Genomic DNA, 19,780 nt, shown 5'->3' with positions numbered 1-19,780 from the left:
GGCTATTCTTTTATTTTCGTGTGGATTCTCTGCTTGACTTTTTTTTAAGCTTAATTTAAGTCATCCAGTGTCAGAATATGGAAATGTAATCATAGCAAATTACGCAGCAATAAACTCCATTAAAGTATATGTACTACCAAATGTACTGTAGGCACATGAGAGCGTTTCTAGCTGCAGTCTGCACAGCTTACGTTCCAAATGGCTTGTGTCACTTGCCAGGAGGGTTTAATTAGTTTCTTTGGTGGTGCAAAATGATCTGTCTCGTTTATTAGTTGCGCATCAGTAGGATGCCATGATTACATCATGATCTGCTGATGAAATAGAATTAAGGGAGTTGCCAAATTGCGTAAATTTATCTCGACCTAATGGATGATTTACTACAAAACACTCAGCACAAAGGTTATAGAAGTACAAGTTGTTAAGCAATGAGCACAAAGCGGGTTTGTGGAGCCAACATAGCTGCCAGCGAACACAGCAGTGTCCACTCCCATTCAATCAGTGGCTCTGGGTGGGGTTAAAGGTCACCTCTGGACTGTCTGACCACTCTTGGTTTGCTGGCACTTGTGGTTTTGTTTTCACCACATAGCAAGTCGTTTCCATGGTGATCTGGCTAATGTATTGATATGATAGGTGGCAGCTGCTGAGAGGTGTGTTAGATGAAGACCACCTGCTGATGAACTCCAGGTTGTGGAGTGGTTTGTGTGTGTATGCATATGTTTATGTGTGTGTGTGTACAGTATATATACAAAGGTGTGGGTGTCTGGTAAATAAGGGCACATTAGCACAAGGTAAAGGCTTGACTATGCCGGACTCTGTTCCTGTGTGTGTGTGTGTGTGTGTGTGTGTGTCAGAGGGAGCAGATGGTAGCAGAACAGGCTGTAAAATATGCAGGAGTAGCTCTCCATCCCAAAATCCCCTCTCCTCTCAGTCTGTATCACTGTCTGAGAGAGGAGGCAAGACCCCTCCACCCCCCATCCCACCCTCTCTCTCTCTCTCTCTTTCTCACTCTCTCTCCCTCTTTCGATCCCTTACGCCGTTTTGCCTCCCAGTGCCTGAGAAAATATGAGGATATGAGTGTTTATTTTGATATTTTCACCCCTAAGGTAATTACAGAATGGCCAAGAACACAAACACACACGTGTTACAGAATGTGAAAGAGCACACACACTCTCAGACTGTTGTCAAGGTTTTTGCATGTGTTACATGCTCCATTGAGGCAGAGAGGCAGACAGATGCAGCAGACTGTCTCCGCACAGCGTGTTGCTTTTTCTTACTGTGTAATTGTGTTAGTGTTGTCAGCTCTAAGAGGAGAGGAGGAGGTTCACCTGTGCACAGAGGGGTGTGTGTGTATGCGTGTGTGTGTGTCGTCCACAGTGTGTGTGAGCATGTGGGCTCTTATCTTTAGCTCGCACCGCGGCGAAGAAGCCATTTGTGGCAGCTCAAAGGAGGAGAGGAACAAAGAGAGGAGAGGAGATGATGGAGGAGGCGCATTAAGATTTTGACCGAAGATGGGGGAAGGAAAGGGAGGGGTGGAAGGTGGTAGACCTGCACACACACACACACACACACACACACACATACATAAAGATAAAAAAGATTGTGCATATAACTGTGCACTGGTGTAGAATTCCAATCACATATGCATGCATTTATTCACTCATACACACACACAAAAGCAGAGGATTAGACACGCATGCAATCACACACACACAGATTGGAGAGAAGGATGTATCGGGAGGGGTTGAAGAAAGAGGTGGTAGACGTGCGCACACACACACACACACAGTTCCCCCGGGTCAATGTGAAAGTCTCCTGGTTGGAGTTGACTTGTTGTGTTGAGTCATGCTTTCTGCAGTCACAGTCAGCTGGTTGTGACAGACGCGGCAGGAGAAGCTACACTGCACACGATGTATGCTGCAAATTGTAAATATTGTTCGTATTCCTTCCTCCCTTCTCCGCTGTCAGTATGCTGTCTGGGAGACGGCGTGCTGGATATTTTGACAGACAGCAGCTTGTATCGGCGTAATGATGCTTCCAGTGCTGCTGTCTGGGTCTATAGGCTGCGAGGCGCTGTGTGCATCAGCAGCAGTATAGGTAGTAGCAGTTGCTTCTGTGGAACTGACAGGTTTCATTCAAAACCACTGTACATCCATTCTGGGGGGAAAAAATTGATACCACCTGACATTTCTCGGTCAAGGTTTCAAAGATATGGATGATTCTATGGTTAAATCTATGACTATTTTATAGGAAGAGGTCTTAGCATAACTTTAGTAACCTATTAGTAAACCCAGTTAGAAGCCCATGATGTGCTTTGCCTTCATGCCAGCAATCATTTTGTAAAAGAAAATGTGGATATCCACCCAAGCAACATTAATTAGAGCAGTAATGTAGTGGTAAATAAAAAGGTGGTTAAACTATGAGCTCCAGTTGGTGATCATCATAGAGCAAATAATCATCATCAATTATCATCATTAATGCTTTTTTCTTTAGAAGATGCTATCCATTTGATACAGCATAATATGGTTTCTACTATGAATTTCCGTCATACAGACTGTCCACTTCCATGTCCACGTCCCTTCAAAGGTGTGTAAACTGAGTTTAGGTGGGTTCACCATCCATAATATCCCTATATTAGAGCCACTGTACATACAGAAAAGTCAATGACTGCTGTTTTTCCCCACTGTGATCCTCATAACAGAAATATTAACCACTCAGAGAGAGATAGGATGAGATACAGACAGGCTGGGAGGGTGGAAGAGAAGAAAGGGATGAAGAGGAGAGGAAAGAAGAAAACAGAGAAGGAAGGGGATAGAGACAAACAGAGAAAAAACTGATAGTCTCAAAGTCTGTCAGCGGGGGGGGGGACTTATGTAACCTCGCTGATAGGAGCAGTGTTCTCTTTCTGTACCCTTTTCTGTGAGTGTGTGAGTGGGCGTGTGTGTGCGTGAAATATGTTGTGTGCGTGAAATATGTATGTGTGTGTATATGTGGGTAATTCTGCATGTGTGTAAATATGTGTGTGTCTGCATGTGTGTGTGTTTGGGAGGGGCTGTGTCTGTATGTCTGGGTTTGTATGTGTGTTTGCATATTTCTGTATGTATGCCTGCTAACATTCTTTGTGTGTACAGGCGTGTGTGTGTGTGTGTGTCTCTGTGTGTGTGTGTCTGAGAGACTTGTGGCTCTGCCATGTTAACAGATGGCCCTCGACTTCCCAAACGGATCAACACTGTGGTCCAACCAGCTCTGGCTAGGTCAGGCCCCACATGATTCCACTCTATCAAAACACACTCTCACCCCAAACAACCATTGTATTGAGAAATAGGTTAGTTCATGTCCACATAAAGCTTAGCTTAGATACAGCACAGCACAGTCAGTAGCTGTATGAATTCAGTGATGATAGCAGGAACAGTTGCCTGCTTTGAACGTAAAGATTTCTGTTCCAAAACAAGAGATCCACCAATTAAAAAATAAGCTGGCACCTACAATTGTAAAATGATTCCTGGCAGGAAGATAAAGCACATTATGTAATCTATTACAGAGGCGTTTTTTAGGAAGGCATCATATGTATTTTTGAAACACTAATGAACTAGATTGAGCATTATGTAATAAGTTATAGCATGACTTAACAGACTTTCATAACCCATCATAATTCAAAATGCAGGTCAGTTTTACTCTGATGTTTACGAACATGTCCAACATTGTAAACCTTTAACACTCTCAAAATACATATAAATCTTCTATTAAGCTGTCATGTATTGCAAGCCCTTATATCTCAGGCCAATCAAATAATCTGAGTGAGAAAATGACTTTGTCCGCAGTATTTCAACAAAAGGTGTCATACATACGTGAGCAATTACTGATTGAGGCTTCAACCTTCTGTTTCACGACACCATTTCCCCACTGCCAAAAAGTGAGCTGACAACTCCACAGATAATGGAGTCAGTAGTGGATGCGTTAACAATGTGGCTGTTGTGTTTTCTATCTACATTCATAAATCCTCATCACCTTGAGGTGGGAAACAAAGTCATTGAGCGTGTTTTGGTGTTAATTTGCGTTGTCAGTACAAGGCCAGGAGTCAACAATACAACTAGGATAATGGGATCATCTCCTTAAACATCCTTTACCCTAATGACACACACACACACATGCAAACAGATAGGTGTGGGTATACCCATGTTCAGAACAGGTTGACATTCCATATATTATCGTTGTTCATCTATTATTTCACTGATTTTCACACACGCACACACACAAACAGCAGCCAGCCGGTGCCAATCCCAGCAGCTCTATCTGGGTCAGACCTAACAGAGATGAATCTAACGGAAGTTTTCCATCGCCCCTCTTCCTCTCGTTTATATTCCTCCGTTGTAGGGACATAATTAATAACGCCAGGCCATTAGGGAGAAGGGGGTTGAAAGAGAGATAGAGAGCGAAAGCGGGAGAAGGAGAAAATTTTAGAGAGAGGGAATTTAGCGAGGGTAAAAGACAAAAGAGCGAGAGACACCTGCCAGAGAAATGGAGAGAGAGGGGCGAGATCCGTTGGCAGGAAGTCTCGCAGATGCAGCTCAGGGTGTAAAAGTTTGATGCCACAAGGTGTAGGTAACAGCGTTAAGTGAAGCGTTAGATGTGATGAATCTTGTATAACTTCGGGGGTTAGTGGTGGGTGTAAGCCTTGTTCCTCTAGCTGGGGGGTTTGCCACTGGGTGTAAGTCATGTTAGTCAAAGATGTCAGTACTGTATGTGCTGTACTTACTCCACAGTGATGCCACCGACTGACATCAGCATCCTAAAGTGATACAGTACAGTCAGTATTCTGATAAGGAACTCATGTGAATGTGAATAGCTAATGATACACATTTGCCATTATATACTGTATGTTACTTCCACAATGCACAAACTGATGGATAACCAACATTGTTGCCATGCTTGTGAAGGAAAATCAAAAGTAATATAATAAGTAATAAAGCTCATTAATTTCCACTGAAAGCAATGTTGTATTGCACATTAATAATTGCTTTTACTGCCACAGAAAGCATATAATTACTTATTTTGACTGAAAAGCTATAAGTCATTTGTGGGGGGAAAAAACTGCCCTAACAGTATTCAGTATGAATGTTTCATGTTGGAAACTTTCTCCATGAATATTTCATGTACAGAAATGTCAAGAACAGAGCAGCGCTAAGCATAGTGGCAGATTGTCTCATAGCGCTGCTTTGGTGCAGGGAATATACTGATGGCAGAGACTGGAGGTGGAAATTGAATTTGTGTCTGTTTCACCTTAAGAGTGTGTGCGTGCGTGTGTGTGTGTGTGTGTGTGTGTGTGTGTGTGTGCAGTAACGTCCATATTCACATATATCGACTAAATTTCTGGTGGTGAGTGACAAGATATTATTACACAGTTTGATAAATTATTAAACCCTAGATCACCAAACTATGTTGTACTATTATTTGGTCAGTGTCATAACTTATTAAACCTTTTAGATATGGCTTCCAAATAGACTTTTGGTGATTTTTCATTTTTACTCTCATTATAATGGCAAAAACTACAAGATGAAATTGGACTCAGTATGGCAGTTGACGCCTATGTGCGTAAGTGTGTGTGTGCACCTTTGTACTTTATATCCAAGGATAAGCCATGACAGCAGCGGGATAGGCATAAGACCATCTGAGTAGCAGATCAGCCATGCATGTGGTCAAACCAGGCTGGACGCGGCTAAGTGCCAGGCTGGAAGAATTCCACTGGAATGAATGGAGCAGACCAGACTAATTATTTTACCTACTTATTTGTGTGTGGTTTACAAATGTGTGGAGATCGGGTGTTCTCATCTACGGGCTTGAACTCAAAGTCTTGGCAGGCGTTGGAAAGACAGAAAGGAAATAGTGTAATCACAAATGGGTTCTCCCATTCCAAGCCCAAGCCCTCGTGTGGCTTTGAATGTTAAAAAGGCTTTAATTGGAGATGGCTGAGGCATTAAAAAACCACCTATCTGCCTGTGTCTTCATCTTTCCTCTTGGCAGGTACAGTTGAGAGGGGCAGAGACAGATTAGAGGTACAGTACTTGCTCTGGTTTTTAAACAAGACATGGGTTGAACAGAGGGAGAAAGGGGAATACGCTGTGTCATTATACTGTTAAAATGCTTCCCATCGGTCTGTACGTTGTCCACATACGCCCATCACTGTTATCCCTGTTATCCCGCCTTCCACTCACGCTGTCCAATCGCTTGCCTTCACCATCCAGTCCCCCATTTCAATTGGTCCATCCTGCTCAAGTATGACTCAGAAAGAGGTGTGTCAGTCTACCATGTGAACCAGCAAAATGTGTGTGTGTGTGTGTGTGTGTGTGTGTGTGTGTGTGCGTGTTGCAGAGCGAAATGGAGAGAGTGCGTGTTATCATGCCCTGTCATTTTGAATGATGTCATGGTTTCTTATTTCTTTGCCTCTTTTCTTCTGGACTCCTCAATTTGCTCTGCTGCTCCTCTCTGTATTTCCCCCCCCGTGCTCCAATTCAGATTAATTTCTCTTTTTGATCTCTTTCCTTTTTTTTGTCTCTCTCTCTCTTTTATATCAAAGCAGGGCAGCAGAGCATTCGGGAAATCCAGTTAAATCTTTTTTGATTGTTTTGACTGTTTATTTTGATGGTTGTTTTTTTGACTCAATGTTTGCTGGTTTTGCCAATACCAAATTCGATGCCTCAACTTTCACATTGCGGTGCTTGATTTTGCCCAGCAGACATTGAGTCTCAAGGTTTACTACTAAGCCATTTACCATGAAGGACAGGGGCATAAAAGCAGCCGCCGCAACCAACCAAAACATTTGATATGCGAAAATGTGGACATTTCTCACTAACGTTTTCCTCATTTCCATCCTGGTCCTTATCTACAAAGTGCCGTATGGCTGCTTTTACCGCCCCTGCCCTGCTCTTCCTTTCACAGCCATTCTTTTTTGTCATCCAGGATCCAAACTCTGTCTCTCTCCCTTAGTCCAACATCCGTGCACCTCAGCCATTACCTTCAGCCATATCAAATCCACACTCCTTACCCCAAATATGCCCGTCATGCCTGGTGTAACTACCGCATCCAGAAGAGATCCAGCAGTACGCCGACGAATCCAGCTCATAATAGTGTCTCGTTGTTGTTTTCGAGCTTCATGGTCAGGCCTCCGTTTCATTGGAGTAGCTGTCACGACGCCCCCTTCCACTTCCACTTCACGACGTACTGTAGACACTCTCACTTTACCACCACATGCTGTACAACCGCAGGTCCACCGTGTTCCAGACCCATACTGTACATATCCAGTCCAACCCGACCCGAGCTCACTCACACGGTCACGGAACACCCATCGTGCTGTGCTGTGGTGTTTTTTGATTCACCGGTCCCACACACCAAGGACCCTTACTGTGTCTGTATTTCCCAACCAAGACCGCCTCGGAAATGTATGGATTATATTTTTGAGCGTGGCCGGGTCCAAAAGCAACTCCTAGGCCCCTGTCCTCAGACCCTTAACAACCCAACGATTGTAGGTATCCGAGGAGAGGAAGGTGAGTGCGCTGGGAGACTCCAGGAGGAGTCTCACAGGGGCGCTAGGCGTTGTTTTTGGACAGGGAATCTTTCGCCTCTTCTGTTTTTTCACTAACAGTGTTTTCTATTTCCTTCCTCGTGTCTGGGGGATCGAATTTTCATAAGGGGTTTTAGATCTCCTTAGAGTTAATGTAGGTCATTCTACAAACAAATGAGAAACACAACAAGATACTAAGTTTCTTTGTCGAGTCCCAAAATGGACAGCCCAGCCTGTTTCTGTTGGGTCACCCGAAAATAGCAAGACTTAATTATTCCATTTGGGTCCCAGCCTGAAAAAAACAATGAACCTCTATTATACAGTTGCAAGAAAATACTAATGATCTCTTATAAAAGTGTATGCAGTGCAATACTTTAGAGAAGATGAGATCTAAGACCCCCAATTACCACACAGGATGGCTGTCCTGGGTCGTTTGTTACATGCACACAGGATGAAAGTGAAAGAATGAAATGCATGCATGAGGATGGAGATGCGGAAAGGAGGCATCGTGACCTGCATGGGGAGGTTCGGAGGTCTCGGCCTCTCTGCCCTCTCACCTCAAACATGATGTCAAAGATGAGAGAGGAAGCTACACCTATCAGATCACTGAAGGAGGGAAGAAATGGACGCAGAAAGGAAAGGAAAGGAATGAATTCTTCCGCAATCTTCAACACCAGTTCCCGCTTTTTCTATTCGTTGCTCCCTTACTCACGCTCCCCTCAAAAGAAGACTCCAATTTAGACAGTAGCTTGAATCAAAGGCCCGGCATTGCAGTGGGCATCTCTGGCCCCGGGAGCAGGGCGAACTCCATCCCTCATCTAGGAGCCTTGCTCATTTCTCCACGGAGAAGAAAAGAGCCGGTGGAAGTGGGGAGGCGAGGGAGCCGGGGAACTGCAATTTGGCTTCCTAAACTTTCACCTCTCCTTCCCTCTCTTCATTCCTCTCTCTCCCCTGTGGCGACTAGTTGTGCTTCAGCCAAGAAGTTTCTCTCTCTCTTTCTCTCTTATCCCCCTATCTTTTGTTCCAGTCTTGCCCTCTCTTGCCCCGTCCTTTTATACCAGCCTCCTTAAATTACTCTCTCCATTAATTTGTAAGGAGAAAGTGAACCATCTCATCCTCGATTCGGTCATCCCACATTAAACGCTGAGTGTAGAACACAATCCCTTTCATTTGTCCAGCCTGTTCAGAACCGTAAAAACAAAATGCTGGACTGCAGCAGAGCTGCAGCTGGTAAATACTTTCATCGAGCCCAGTTCCCACTGTGGGGTTTATTACCTATGAATTATGCCACACCATTAGTCATTATTGGCTCTGCATTTTAATGTATTTTACAATACGTATAGGAGAAAGAGGTACATATACCATACTAGGAGGAGAGAAAGAAAGTGGAAAAAAAACAATTGATTTAAAGGAATGATAGAGGAGGAGGCGAGATGATGGGATTGGTATTGAGTGTGTGTGTGTCTGTCTGTCTGTCTGTGTTTAGCTGCCCATGCACCTGCAGACAGTAAGTAGAACAGAGCCCATGCACAGAGCAAATTATACCCAAAAAAAGTAATGTCCCCTCATCCTAAGATGATAGAGGATCTTGTATGGAGCTCCTAGTGAATGGACCAGGCTGTTGCATCTGGAGCAGAGTCGCATCCCACTAGAGCTACACCTAACTGCCCCGATTCGATGACATGAGGCCAGTCTCACCCGAGTCGCTCTAAACCCGCTTTATCACTGTCTACTAGGTGGGCCATACGGTGAAATGGGGAACGGCCTCCAAAAGTATAGCCTCATTTATAAATAGCAGATGACAACATGAGGAACTGTGGTTGCGTGCTTTAGAGACAATTATGTGACCCGAGGTGCTGAAAAGCAAGATCAGTGGATTTGGATTTGAGGTGATGTTCCACACAGTATTCTCACTTTATGGCACGCACGCCTCCATAGGAGTCCAGGAGCAGTCAAACTCCGACACTAGCTGCCCCGCGGTTCAGCTGGCACCACCGGCATTCAGGCTCTCCTCCCCTGCTGTCAATATCGATAATTACCAGCAGGCAAAAAATTACCTCTCAGCAAGGATGACCCTGAACACAGTATAAAATAATTAACTAGAAAGGCACTTGCTAGAGTGCAAACCTCTGCCAGCGCTCAACCGTTCTCCAACTCGCAAAGCCGCAGCCTCTGTAACAGTTTGTTTGTTTTTCGTTTCTCTTCTCGGTTTGATTTTCTGACAAAATAACACATGAATGCTGTTTAGCAGCTGACTTGGAAGTCCCGGACGTCGGACTTTCCCACCAGCACTTGAACACAGCATAATAGTCCTAATCGTCTAATGGCGGAAATCCCAGACCCAGATCACCACCAAAATCTAATCAACTGATCCTTAGGCCAATGGCTGTCTGTCCACCAAATTTCAACCAAATCCAAACTTTTTCGAGATGTGTTGTTCTACCAAGGTGAAATGCTATTTTAGATGCGCAGACTGGCTGCACATTGGCTGAAAGTAAACAAACCTGGATCCCGTGAGAATACTACATGCTCTTCTCAGTTCAGAGTAAATGTACGCCTGATTAGGTTTATCTCAAGAGAGAAGTTCGAGTCCCAAAAGATGAAGATATATTCAACGGCAGAGATGGAGAGATAAATTTGCGCTATTAACTGACTCTGCTTACTCGGCTCTCCTATGTTATTCCCTGATCTGTGAGAGGAGTTTCTCTGGTACTACAGGGAAACCACTAGACAGACACCATGAGTCGTGCACACACACACACACACACACACTCTCTCTCTTGGGATTCGTCAAAGCTCAACACAGCTGCAGCAGCAGCACACCTGGGCTAATTGGGCAGAGAGGGAGAGCTCACAACACCCAAAGGAGTTTCACTGTGTGTGCGTGTGTGTGTGCATGTGTGTGTGTGACGTTCCCTCCCTCCTGTGACCTAGACCCTCTCCTTCGCTGATGGGAGCGATAAGGTGATAGATGGAGTGAGCTTCCTCTCTCTCTCCCATCCCAACTCTCGGTCCATCCATCCATCCTCTGCGGATGGAGGGAAGAGTAAAAGAGGTGTGGAAGAAAGTGATGGATGAGTGCGGAAAACTTTTCTTCTGTGTTTGGTTCTTTGGAAAGAGGGGGGAAGAGAGAGAGAGAGAGATAAGGAGAGGTCGAGATACACCATGAGAGTAAGAGATATGATGGAAAGAGAGAGAGGGATCAGAGGAGGGAGGAGAGAGGAAACCCAAAAATAGCCCAGACTCCACCAGCTCTCCAGTCCTAAATATCATGACAGGAGCCTCCTCTATGGAGTCCCTCATACACACACACACACACACACACACACACACACACACACACACACACACACACACACACGCACACAGAGTGAGCAATGCTGTTTATCTCCCCATCACGCTCTCTCAGGGGAAACTTAATTTAAATAATTGTTGATCAGAGGAGAGGAGATCTGATTTGATTAGTCATGACTGGAGGCCACGGGGGAGCTTGGCTGGAGTTCTCTCTCTCTCTCTCTCTCTCTCTCTCTCTCTTTTTTTTTTTTTTCTCTCTCTTTCTCTTTATCTTTCTCTCTCCATTATCTGTCATCTGCTCTCCTCTTCTGTCATCCCTCTCATCCTATGTCTATGAAAGTCTCTCTCTATCTCTCCCTGCTCTTACTGCCTCTCTGTATCCTTTCCTCCCCCTATGCTTATTGTGAGTTAGCCATTGTGAGTGAATATGTATGCGTGCGTGTGTGTGTGTGTGTGTGTGTGTGTGTGTGAAGGTAATGTCCCTAACGCTTTTTCCTTTGAGGGATACCGTATGCAGCAGCCGTGGTTGCTCCGCCACCTCGACACAGCCAGTCTACTGTGTAGCGTCCCAGTACACTACGTCCTATCTCACTTGTCAACCGCCACCCCCCCCTTCCTCCTCCTCCTCCTCCTCCCCCCCTTACCCTCCCGACCCTCACCCCCACCCCCCCACCAAATCCCACTTCCAACAGAAGCTCAGAGTAAGCCCTACTACTCCGATTACTCCCCCACCCGCCTGCTCATCCACAAGATGTGCACCAGCCACTACCTGGACCTGTTCATCACCATCGTCATAGGGCTCAATGTCATCACCATGGCCATGGAGCACTACCAGCAGCCCAAGGTCAGACATGGGGGGTGGGGGTGGCCTATGTGCCGGTTCCAAAAAATAGTTTGATTGATATATCAGTTTGCCGATATTGATTTTTGATAAAACTCTGATCCGGTCCAGTCAGTGTCGTCCACCTCTGATATGATGGATATGATGCAGTTTGTTTAATTACATATTACATATTTATGGTAGAATTGACCAATACTACACTGGTTGTCTATGGGAAGCCCTTAACCTGAACTGATTCTAATGCTACAATTTGATCAGATTCCACACAAGTCAGCAGGAATATGTTTCATTATTATTATCATCAATTTTAGTGTCCCGTGGTCTAAGTGTTGCTGCTGTTTCAGTAAAATTCAGGGGGAAACACTGACTCCTTGTAAATATTTTTGAATTAAGTGGCATGAAAACTGTCAAATTTAAGGATGTTGAATATTGGTGCAAAATAAAAGCTTCAATCTGAAAAATATCAGTATCGACATTGGCCTTTAAAAATCCAAATTAATGGAATCTACTTTAACCTACATGGAGGTCAAACAATAAAAGATCATTACACACTCTATAAAAGTGAGAAAAGTATACTAAATTGACTTTCAAAGAGTATAAACCTTAGTCCCTGGTACTGTCCTACGTAACAAACCTCAACCATCTTCTACTTCCAGCAGGTTAAAACAAATTATTTATCAATACTGTTTGACCAAGGTCTGGTGCGGATACTTGTGATTTATAGCCCATTTGTTAATCAGCACAACCAGGTAGCTGTGCCAGCTGGGATTTGTGATCCATTCATTTTAGAAATGTTTCACTGTATCAGTTTATCATACTGTTGGCGACCAGCTTGGTCAGCAGCCAACAAGGGGGGAATAAAAGAGGGAGAGATTATATGTGGCACCAAAGTTGAAAAGCTAAAACGCAGGGTGAAAGAGGGAGAGACCTAGAGAAACTGGGAGGGATACAGAGAGGGGTAGTGGGCTAGGTGAGAGGTAGTGTGGTAGGATAAAGGGTAGTGAGGTATGATAGACAGGAGAGGGGTAGAATAGAGGGTAGTGGGGTAGGATAGAGGGTAGTGGGGTATATACAGGGTATTGGAGTAGAATAGAGGGTAGTGGAGTAGAATAGAGGGTAGTGGGGTAGAATAAAGGGTAGTGGGGTATATACAGGGTATTGGAGTAGAATAGAGGGTAGTGGGGTAGAATAAAGGGTAGTGGGGTATATACAGGGTATTGGAGTAGAATAGAGGGTAGTGGGGTAGAATAAAGGGTAGTGGGGTATATACAGGGTATTGGAGTAGAATAGAGGGTAGTGGGGTAGAATAAAGGGTAGTGGGGTAGAATAAAGGGTAGTGGGGTATATACAGGGTAGTGGGGTAGGGTGGAGTGAAAGTAGAAAATGGAGTTAGCTGTGGATGGGTGGCCACCAGAGAGGATTTAGTGAAATCCCTCCTGACTCCACCAGTTCTCTGCCCACATGTCCCGCGACTAAAGGTCAGTTTTTACATGCAGATGGGCGCTGCGAAATTTCCCACAGGCAAAAAGGGACACTTTGATTTTAATGGCCTTTTCAATGAGAATGAGGGAGGGAAGTTGGGGGAATGTGAATGATCTATTAATGGAAATGGCTAGTTCTGGGGAAGTGGACAAAGTTTACAATATGGGGTCTTTGGCATTTTGTGCAAAGACCATCAAGTAATTTAGTCTTCTTGAGTCTTAAGTTTGTGTTTTCCATTAAACAAGTGAAAAGAATCTGCTGATGGGCGAGATTGTTTCACTTGTTTCCAATGCAGTTTCAGCAGAGTTCTTGAAACGGGCTGATCTGCATTGGAAAACAAGTGAAATGACCTCACCCCATTAACCCTCACTAGATTAACTGACTTGTTAAGATGGTTTTTTTTTGCAATGTATTAATCTTTCATATCTTATTGTTTCACCAGGAGTTGGATGAGGCACTGAAGATCTGCAACTACATCTTCACCCTCATCTTTGTCCTGGAGTCGGTCTTCAAGCTGGTGGCCTTCGGGTTCCGGCGCTTCTTCAAGGACAGGTCGGTGTTTAAGCAACTCCTGTGCGCCCCAAAGTGACGTCATGAGCTCTCCCAAACGTGAATTTGGGAAACCGCCAATCCAGAATCAACATTTACCTCCCGGTTTAGGGTTCTGACATTTTAGCGGACGTGATATTCTCATAGATTGGCGGTCGCGGGCACCGTTCTTCAACCTCTGAGTCATGTGGAAAATCTGAGGCGGTTTTCGGAGAGCTTAAGTGTGCTTTGGTAAGGTGCTGTAGCGGTCGGCTCTCAGTGAGGCTTGTGCGAATACAAACGGCCTCGTTAAACGCCCATAAAACACACTCCCTGTGATGATATCATAGCTTTAAAATCCCTGGCTTCCCACCGAAAAACCACACAAACATGCACGTACATTCGCTCATTCACGCGAGAACACAAACATACACAACCGCACATTACATATGCATAGACACACACACACACACACACACACACACACCGCAGTGGAGGCGGTGAGATTTTGGACCAGATCTGGCCACCGAGGGGCCCATGATGTCCATTCTGTTTGCCAGACTGGACTATTATCCTTTTTGGCGGTGGTTCAGAGTCTCATATTACCGTAACACACATGTGCGCACACACACACGCACACACACACACACACATACACACACACATACACCTACATGCTGTACACACACACTTTAAGCTGGCCAAGACCCCCAGGATCAATCTGACAATCTCATTGGATTTTAAGTTGATTTGCTCTTGTGTTGATTCATGCACTTTGAATGTTTAGATGTGGACGTGAGGAATAAACTCTGCTGTGGGGTCAGCCCACAGAGAGGAGAGAGAGAGAGAGAAGCAGAGAGAGAGAGAGAGAGACGGAGACCTGCCTATGAACTAGAAACATGGGAAATTGACAAACCTGATTAGTGAGACAAGGGGACAAAGACCACCCACTCAACTAAGCCCACACTCAGAACTTTACAACCATTATCTTCACTGACTTTTTATACACTAGTCTTGTTCCAAACATTTCGTTCGGTCCATATTAATTGCTCAGGGATTGGAAAAACAGGTTTGGTATCAACACTTTGATCTCAACCAGTGTTATCTGGAGTGTGTTGTGCTGATTTCTGGGCCGACTGTACTGTCTTTCTTTATGATACACCCTAAAATTAAATGGCGCCCAGGGCCTCATGACTGCTATTCTTGATCTGCCTCATAACACTGGGCCTATCTGAAAGGATCTGCACAGTCCCATGCACTGTCATCCAGAAAATTGTCTTCCTCTAAATTAAAATGTTTTTACTTTAATGGAGTAGACTTTACTCAGTCTCAAACAGGAATAAACTGTAGAACTGTAATGTGCAATTTAGAGTTAAGTTTATGTGATTAGTTCACTATGTGTGACAGAGTTTTGGCTTAATTCTGCAATCGCTGGACCATTAAGAGTTTCCAAAAGTGTATTCAAAGGTTAATTTAGTCATTGCATAGTTTTCAGTCACCTGTGAATGAAATATTATAACTTGTATGGTTCTGTTTAATGTTTTAAAGAGTTCTTCACAGATTATTGAACTGAACAGGACACTATTACATTGTTAATAGGACATGCAACAAAGTAAAATTCTGATATTAACTGAAATATATTATTAAACATCAAGCATCAAGCATCATAGTCAAAAAAATCATTAACTTTACTAAATACATCTAAACTATTACTAAGGCAACTAAGGCACCAAGTAAAAAGAGTATACCCAGTTTTTGTGAGATTGCCCAGTTGGTCAACTTACTGTTACTGTAAGTGATGAGAACACAGACACCAAAATCATCCATGTGTCCCCGGTAGATTATTTGCTCCAAGTTTTCACGCTAACACTTATCATACACTATGTTGAGTGATAGTAGGCTACTAGCATGATCAAAAGTGAGAAAATCAGATCAGCTCTAAAGCTAAATGGTGAGTAATCTTAAACGATACAAAGTCAAGTCTAGCAGTTTCATGTAGTAGACTGGTAAAATTTACACAAAAATATGATACGAAATAACATTGTTTTGAACTACCAGGGACTACTTTCTTTTTTGTGTTTCCATGGGAAGTAAAAGTGGTGGGTGATGGGAGACTGTGTGCAGCTAAAAATCACAGTGCAGTGGATAATTGCTCAACTGAAATAGTTCCAAAAATAAACATGGCTACATCAAAAATGATCCTGGCTATATTGAGTTAATTATATTTCATTTCAATCTAGGCCATATAACAAAATCCACTTATAACATATTACTAAAAGGTCAGTCTTCTTACTTTGGATAATGCTTGTCAGCTAGCTACTATACAGCTACACTATACTATACAGCTACCTTAACATAGTTTATGCTAAAGTGTTAGCATGGAGCACAAGTGAATGATCCAACAGGGGAACATGGATGATTTTGATGTAATGGGCAAATCTACCAAAAAGTTGGTGTATTTGTTTAACAATAACTTGAAGACTGTGTTTATGTGTTTTTGCAGTGTTGGGACAGTGTGGAGAAGTGCTATTAGCAAAACAAGTCAGTGCTAGGGACTGATGAGTCTGCATGTGTGTGTGTGTGTGTGTGTGTGTGTGTGTGTGTGTAGGTGGAACCAGCTGGACTTGGCCATCGTGCTGCTGTCCATCATGGGCATCACTCTAGAGGAGATTGAGGTCAACGCTTCGCTGCCCATCAACCCCACTATCATCCGCATCATGAGAGTGCTGAGGATAGCACGAGGTACGCAACCCCCCCTCACCATCCAACCCACCCCTCCCTAACACACTCACACACCCACACAGACATGCACACACACTCTCCGGTCTTATTCACGGCGCTGTAGTTTTAAGATGCCTTGTAAAACAGCGGCGTCCCTGGGACTCCCCTCTTTGTCATTTTTGCATGGCGGGTCTCAGCAGGGTTCGGGCGGGGTGTGAGCCGACCAGATGGTACCGAGAAACACAGTCAGCTGACAAACACAGCATGGAGAGAGGAGAGAGAGAGAGAGAGAGAGAGACCTAGAGAAAGTGATAGAGAGAGGGAGAGAAGGGAGGGGGGAGAGGGGAGAGAGGTGAGGAAAGGTAGCGGACGGTGGACGAGAGCCAAGACACATTATGAAAGCGAGTGAATTAAGCGGCAAGGAACAGAGAGCAGGTATGGAGGGAATACGTAATGCATGATGGAGAAAGAAAAATATGAGAGAGGGAAGAGGGAGAGGAACAGCAGGAGGAGAAATGAAAGGGAAGGGAGTGATGAATATCTTCTGACCTGAAAATAGATTATAAGAAGATGGAAAGAAGTAGGAGAGGGGAGGAATTGATGTTAGAGTGAAAAGAAAGATGAGATGAAGCGAATGAGGGGGAGATAAATAGAGGGAGGGAAGGTATGTGAGAAAATACAGTATGTGGTGTATCTGGAGAGACAGTAAAGAGATGAGGGAGGGGAAGAAGTGGAGGAGAGCATCGATGGGGTATCGAATTGGGAAGGTTGAGTTAAAAAGAGGGGATGGATTGGGCGGGGTTAGGGAAGAGGAAGGAGAAAGCTTTGTGCTGGTTACTGTCCAGGTAATAAAAGAGAGGGAGAGGAGGAGGAGGAGAGGAGAGGCTGGAAGAAAGAGGAGATAAGAGATAAGAGAGGCAGGAGGGAAGCTCATCTGATTCGTGTGATTACTGAATGTCTAATGAAAGAACTAGCAGGGGAGTCCTTATTGATTACTGTCACACAAGACCAGGCCCACACACCTGCTCTCATGTATGTGTGTGTGTGTGTGTGTGTGTGTGTATGTGTGTGTGTGCATAGATACATCCCACCCATCCAGGTACTTGCAGGTTACACCTAACCGGTTGCCGTTACTAGCTCATTCTCCTCTTTATGCCTGTTAGCATTGGACATATTCACAATTCTTACCATTTTACAGTCTGTTGACAAAAATACAGAAACAAATTTTAAATTTCTGACAAAAATGTGGTTTAGATGTGACTCTCCAAGCTGCAATAATCAGCTCCTCTTTCCATCTGGCATTAACATGTGTCTCATATCCAGATTGTGTCTACATGCGATTTAGCTGGATTACATTTACATCTGACATCAAAACGCAGCTCCAATGTACACACTGTAATCGGATTTCTCCTTTCCTCGCCAAAATGCACATTGCCTCATGTCACCTCCTTTGTAATATTTCCATCCTTTAAAATTGTCAGCCAACGCCTCATCTCACTTGTTCCCCATTCACAAGTATCTTAATGATCCATTTTTTGACAAGTATGTTTTTATCCAAGCTACCAGATGCCTGCTAGCATGCAATTCCTATTTGGATCTATGTGCAAAAGTGAATTTCTTCTTATATGCGGATTGGCAATGATGGTGTATTTACACTTGGTTGTTAATGTGGCCAAATGCTTCTCTGGTGGTTTGGGTGATTGGTTCTTCACTGTGTCAATCACATCTGGATTTAATGTGTTTTTACTCCAATTACAGTCCGATCACCCAGGATGCATGTTCAGGCAGATTGTTGTTTACCTCTCTGATGTGTTTCCCCACCTCTCTGTGTGCATCCTTACTCCTCTCTGCATTATCGCGCGTTGTCCATCGGCCTTTGTAATTAAAGTCGCCATGCCGGTGACCTCATCAAACCGCGACCCCAATCTGGAGTATGCGACCTCAATCAGGCTGTCTGAAAGCTTACTGTTGTTCCATGCAAAGAAATTCCTGTCTGTGACTACAGTAACCCAGCAAGATTAGACAGTAGGCTAGGGAAATGTTATAGCTCTCTGGTAGATCAGTGTCCTTTCAATTTCAAAGAAGGCGTGACGGCGCAAGTCCCTGTTCTGTTATGTAAGATTGAAAAATGTTAATATTCTTGGAGCACTTTCTCATTTTGTGTATGTGTGTATGTATTCCCGCAGTACTGAAGCTCTTGAAGATGGCAGTGGGGATGCGAGCTTTGCTGGACACCGTTATGCAAGCCCTGCCTCAGGTACGCAATCACTAAAAAACAACCACTACAGCCATTACTTTTCCCTTCCTTCCTCATCTATATCTTTGTCTTTGGATCTCTCCTATCCTAATATATCCCATTGGAGCCATCCCCATCTTCACATCCCAGAAGCGCTTCTTTTCATGTCACGAATACTACTCTTTCGGGGCTATTTCAGAACCCTCCCTCTCGACTTCATTTCCCCTGAGCTTTTTGACGTCTCTTGGCACCCTTATTTGCATAGACAACCCCCTGCAGAGATGAAGAAGTGCAGGTTGTTTTAGGGTTTTTTTTTAAACAGTGGTGGGTGGATTTGAGGGTGGTGATGGGTCAGTGAAGGGATAAGATAAGCAAGAAAAAGTAAAGTTCTTTAATGTTTGGATTGGGAGAGCGAGAGTAAACGTAACACACAGTTGCATGTTTACAGCATTTTTCGATATTACCCCTGTCTCTGCGAATGAGAGAGAGAAGGATTGAGTGTTGTTCCAGGCTAATTCCTCCCAGAGCTTGTCATAAGTGATGATAATTAATAAAGCCGATAATGGGGCGGGCCACGGAGGTCGCCACACACTGATTAGCATTGACAAGTAGCAGCAGCAAACCCTAAAGCTCTTCATTACCTAAGCCCCCCTCTGTATCAAACCTGCTATTCCCTATTATCTCCATTACTCTAGTCCAGGATCAGCCACGCTATTACGGCTCCTCCTCATAATCTTATTCAGGATTATTTTATTTTACCTGGCAATCCCTTCTTCTGCATTACCATTCATTATATTATTATTTGTATCCTCATTATTTTGTCGCTGCGTCGTTCTCCTGATTACCATAGCTTACATTTTCCCTCGCCGGAAAAGCATTTGTCACGGCCTTCGGTTTATTTTCTCGCCGGAATCTGCTGTTTGTTGTCCATCGTTCTTGGTTTATTTTGCCTGGGATTTCTCCCCTCTGACTAATCCCCCCTCTCTTCCTGTTGTCTCTCTGCAGGTGGGGAATCTGGGTCTTCTCTTCATGCTCCTCTTCTTTATCTTTGCAGCGCTGGGAGTGGAGCTGTTCGGTGACTTGAGTAAGGACACGGACACACGCACAGTGCAGTCAGGCAAAA

The 19,780-nt window shown here is 44.2% G+C and overlaps 1 protein-coding gene across 1 annotated transcript in view; it reads left to right on the top strand.

Moving 5' to 3' along the window:
• The window catches only part of cacna1g (calcium channel, voltage-dependent, T type, alpha 1G subunit), a 196,913-nt gene that overhangs the window by 162,938 nt on the left and 14,195 nt on the right, over window positions 1–19,780 (top strand). Inside the window, exons 28-32 of the mRNA XM_071907895.2 lie at window positions 11,542–11,693; window positions 13,615–13,724; window positions 16,309–16,442; window positions 18,608–18,678; window positions 19,663–19,741. Coding sequence (XP_071763996.2) covers window positions 11,542–11,693; window positions 13,615–13,724; window positions 16,309–16,442; window positions 18,608–18,678; window positions 19,663–19,741 — 546 coding nt within the window. The remainder of the gene's footprint in view (window positions 1–11,541; window positions 11,694–13,614; window positions 13,725–16,308; window positions 16,443–18,607; window positions 18,679–19,662; window positions 19,742–19,780) is intronic.

This window comes from Centroberyx gerrardi, chromosome 20 (assembly GCF_048128805.1).
Source record: "Centroberyx gerrardi isolate f3 chromosome 20, fCenGer3.hap1.cur.20231027, whole genome shotgun sequence".
NCBI classification, from domain to species: Eukaryota; Metazoa; Chordata; class Actinopteri; order Beryciformes; family Berycidae; genus Centroberyx; species Centroberyx gerrardi.
The sequence above is the reverse complement of the archived record's forward strand: the minus strand, read 5'-3'. Positions and strand labels throughout refer to the sequence as shown.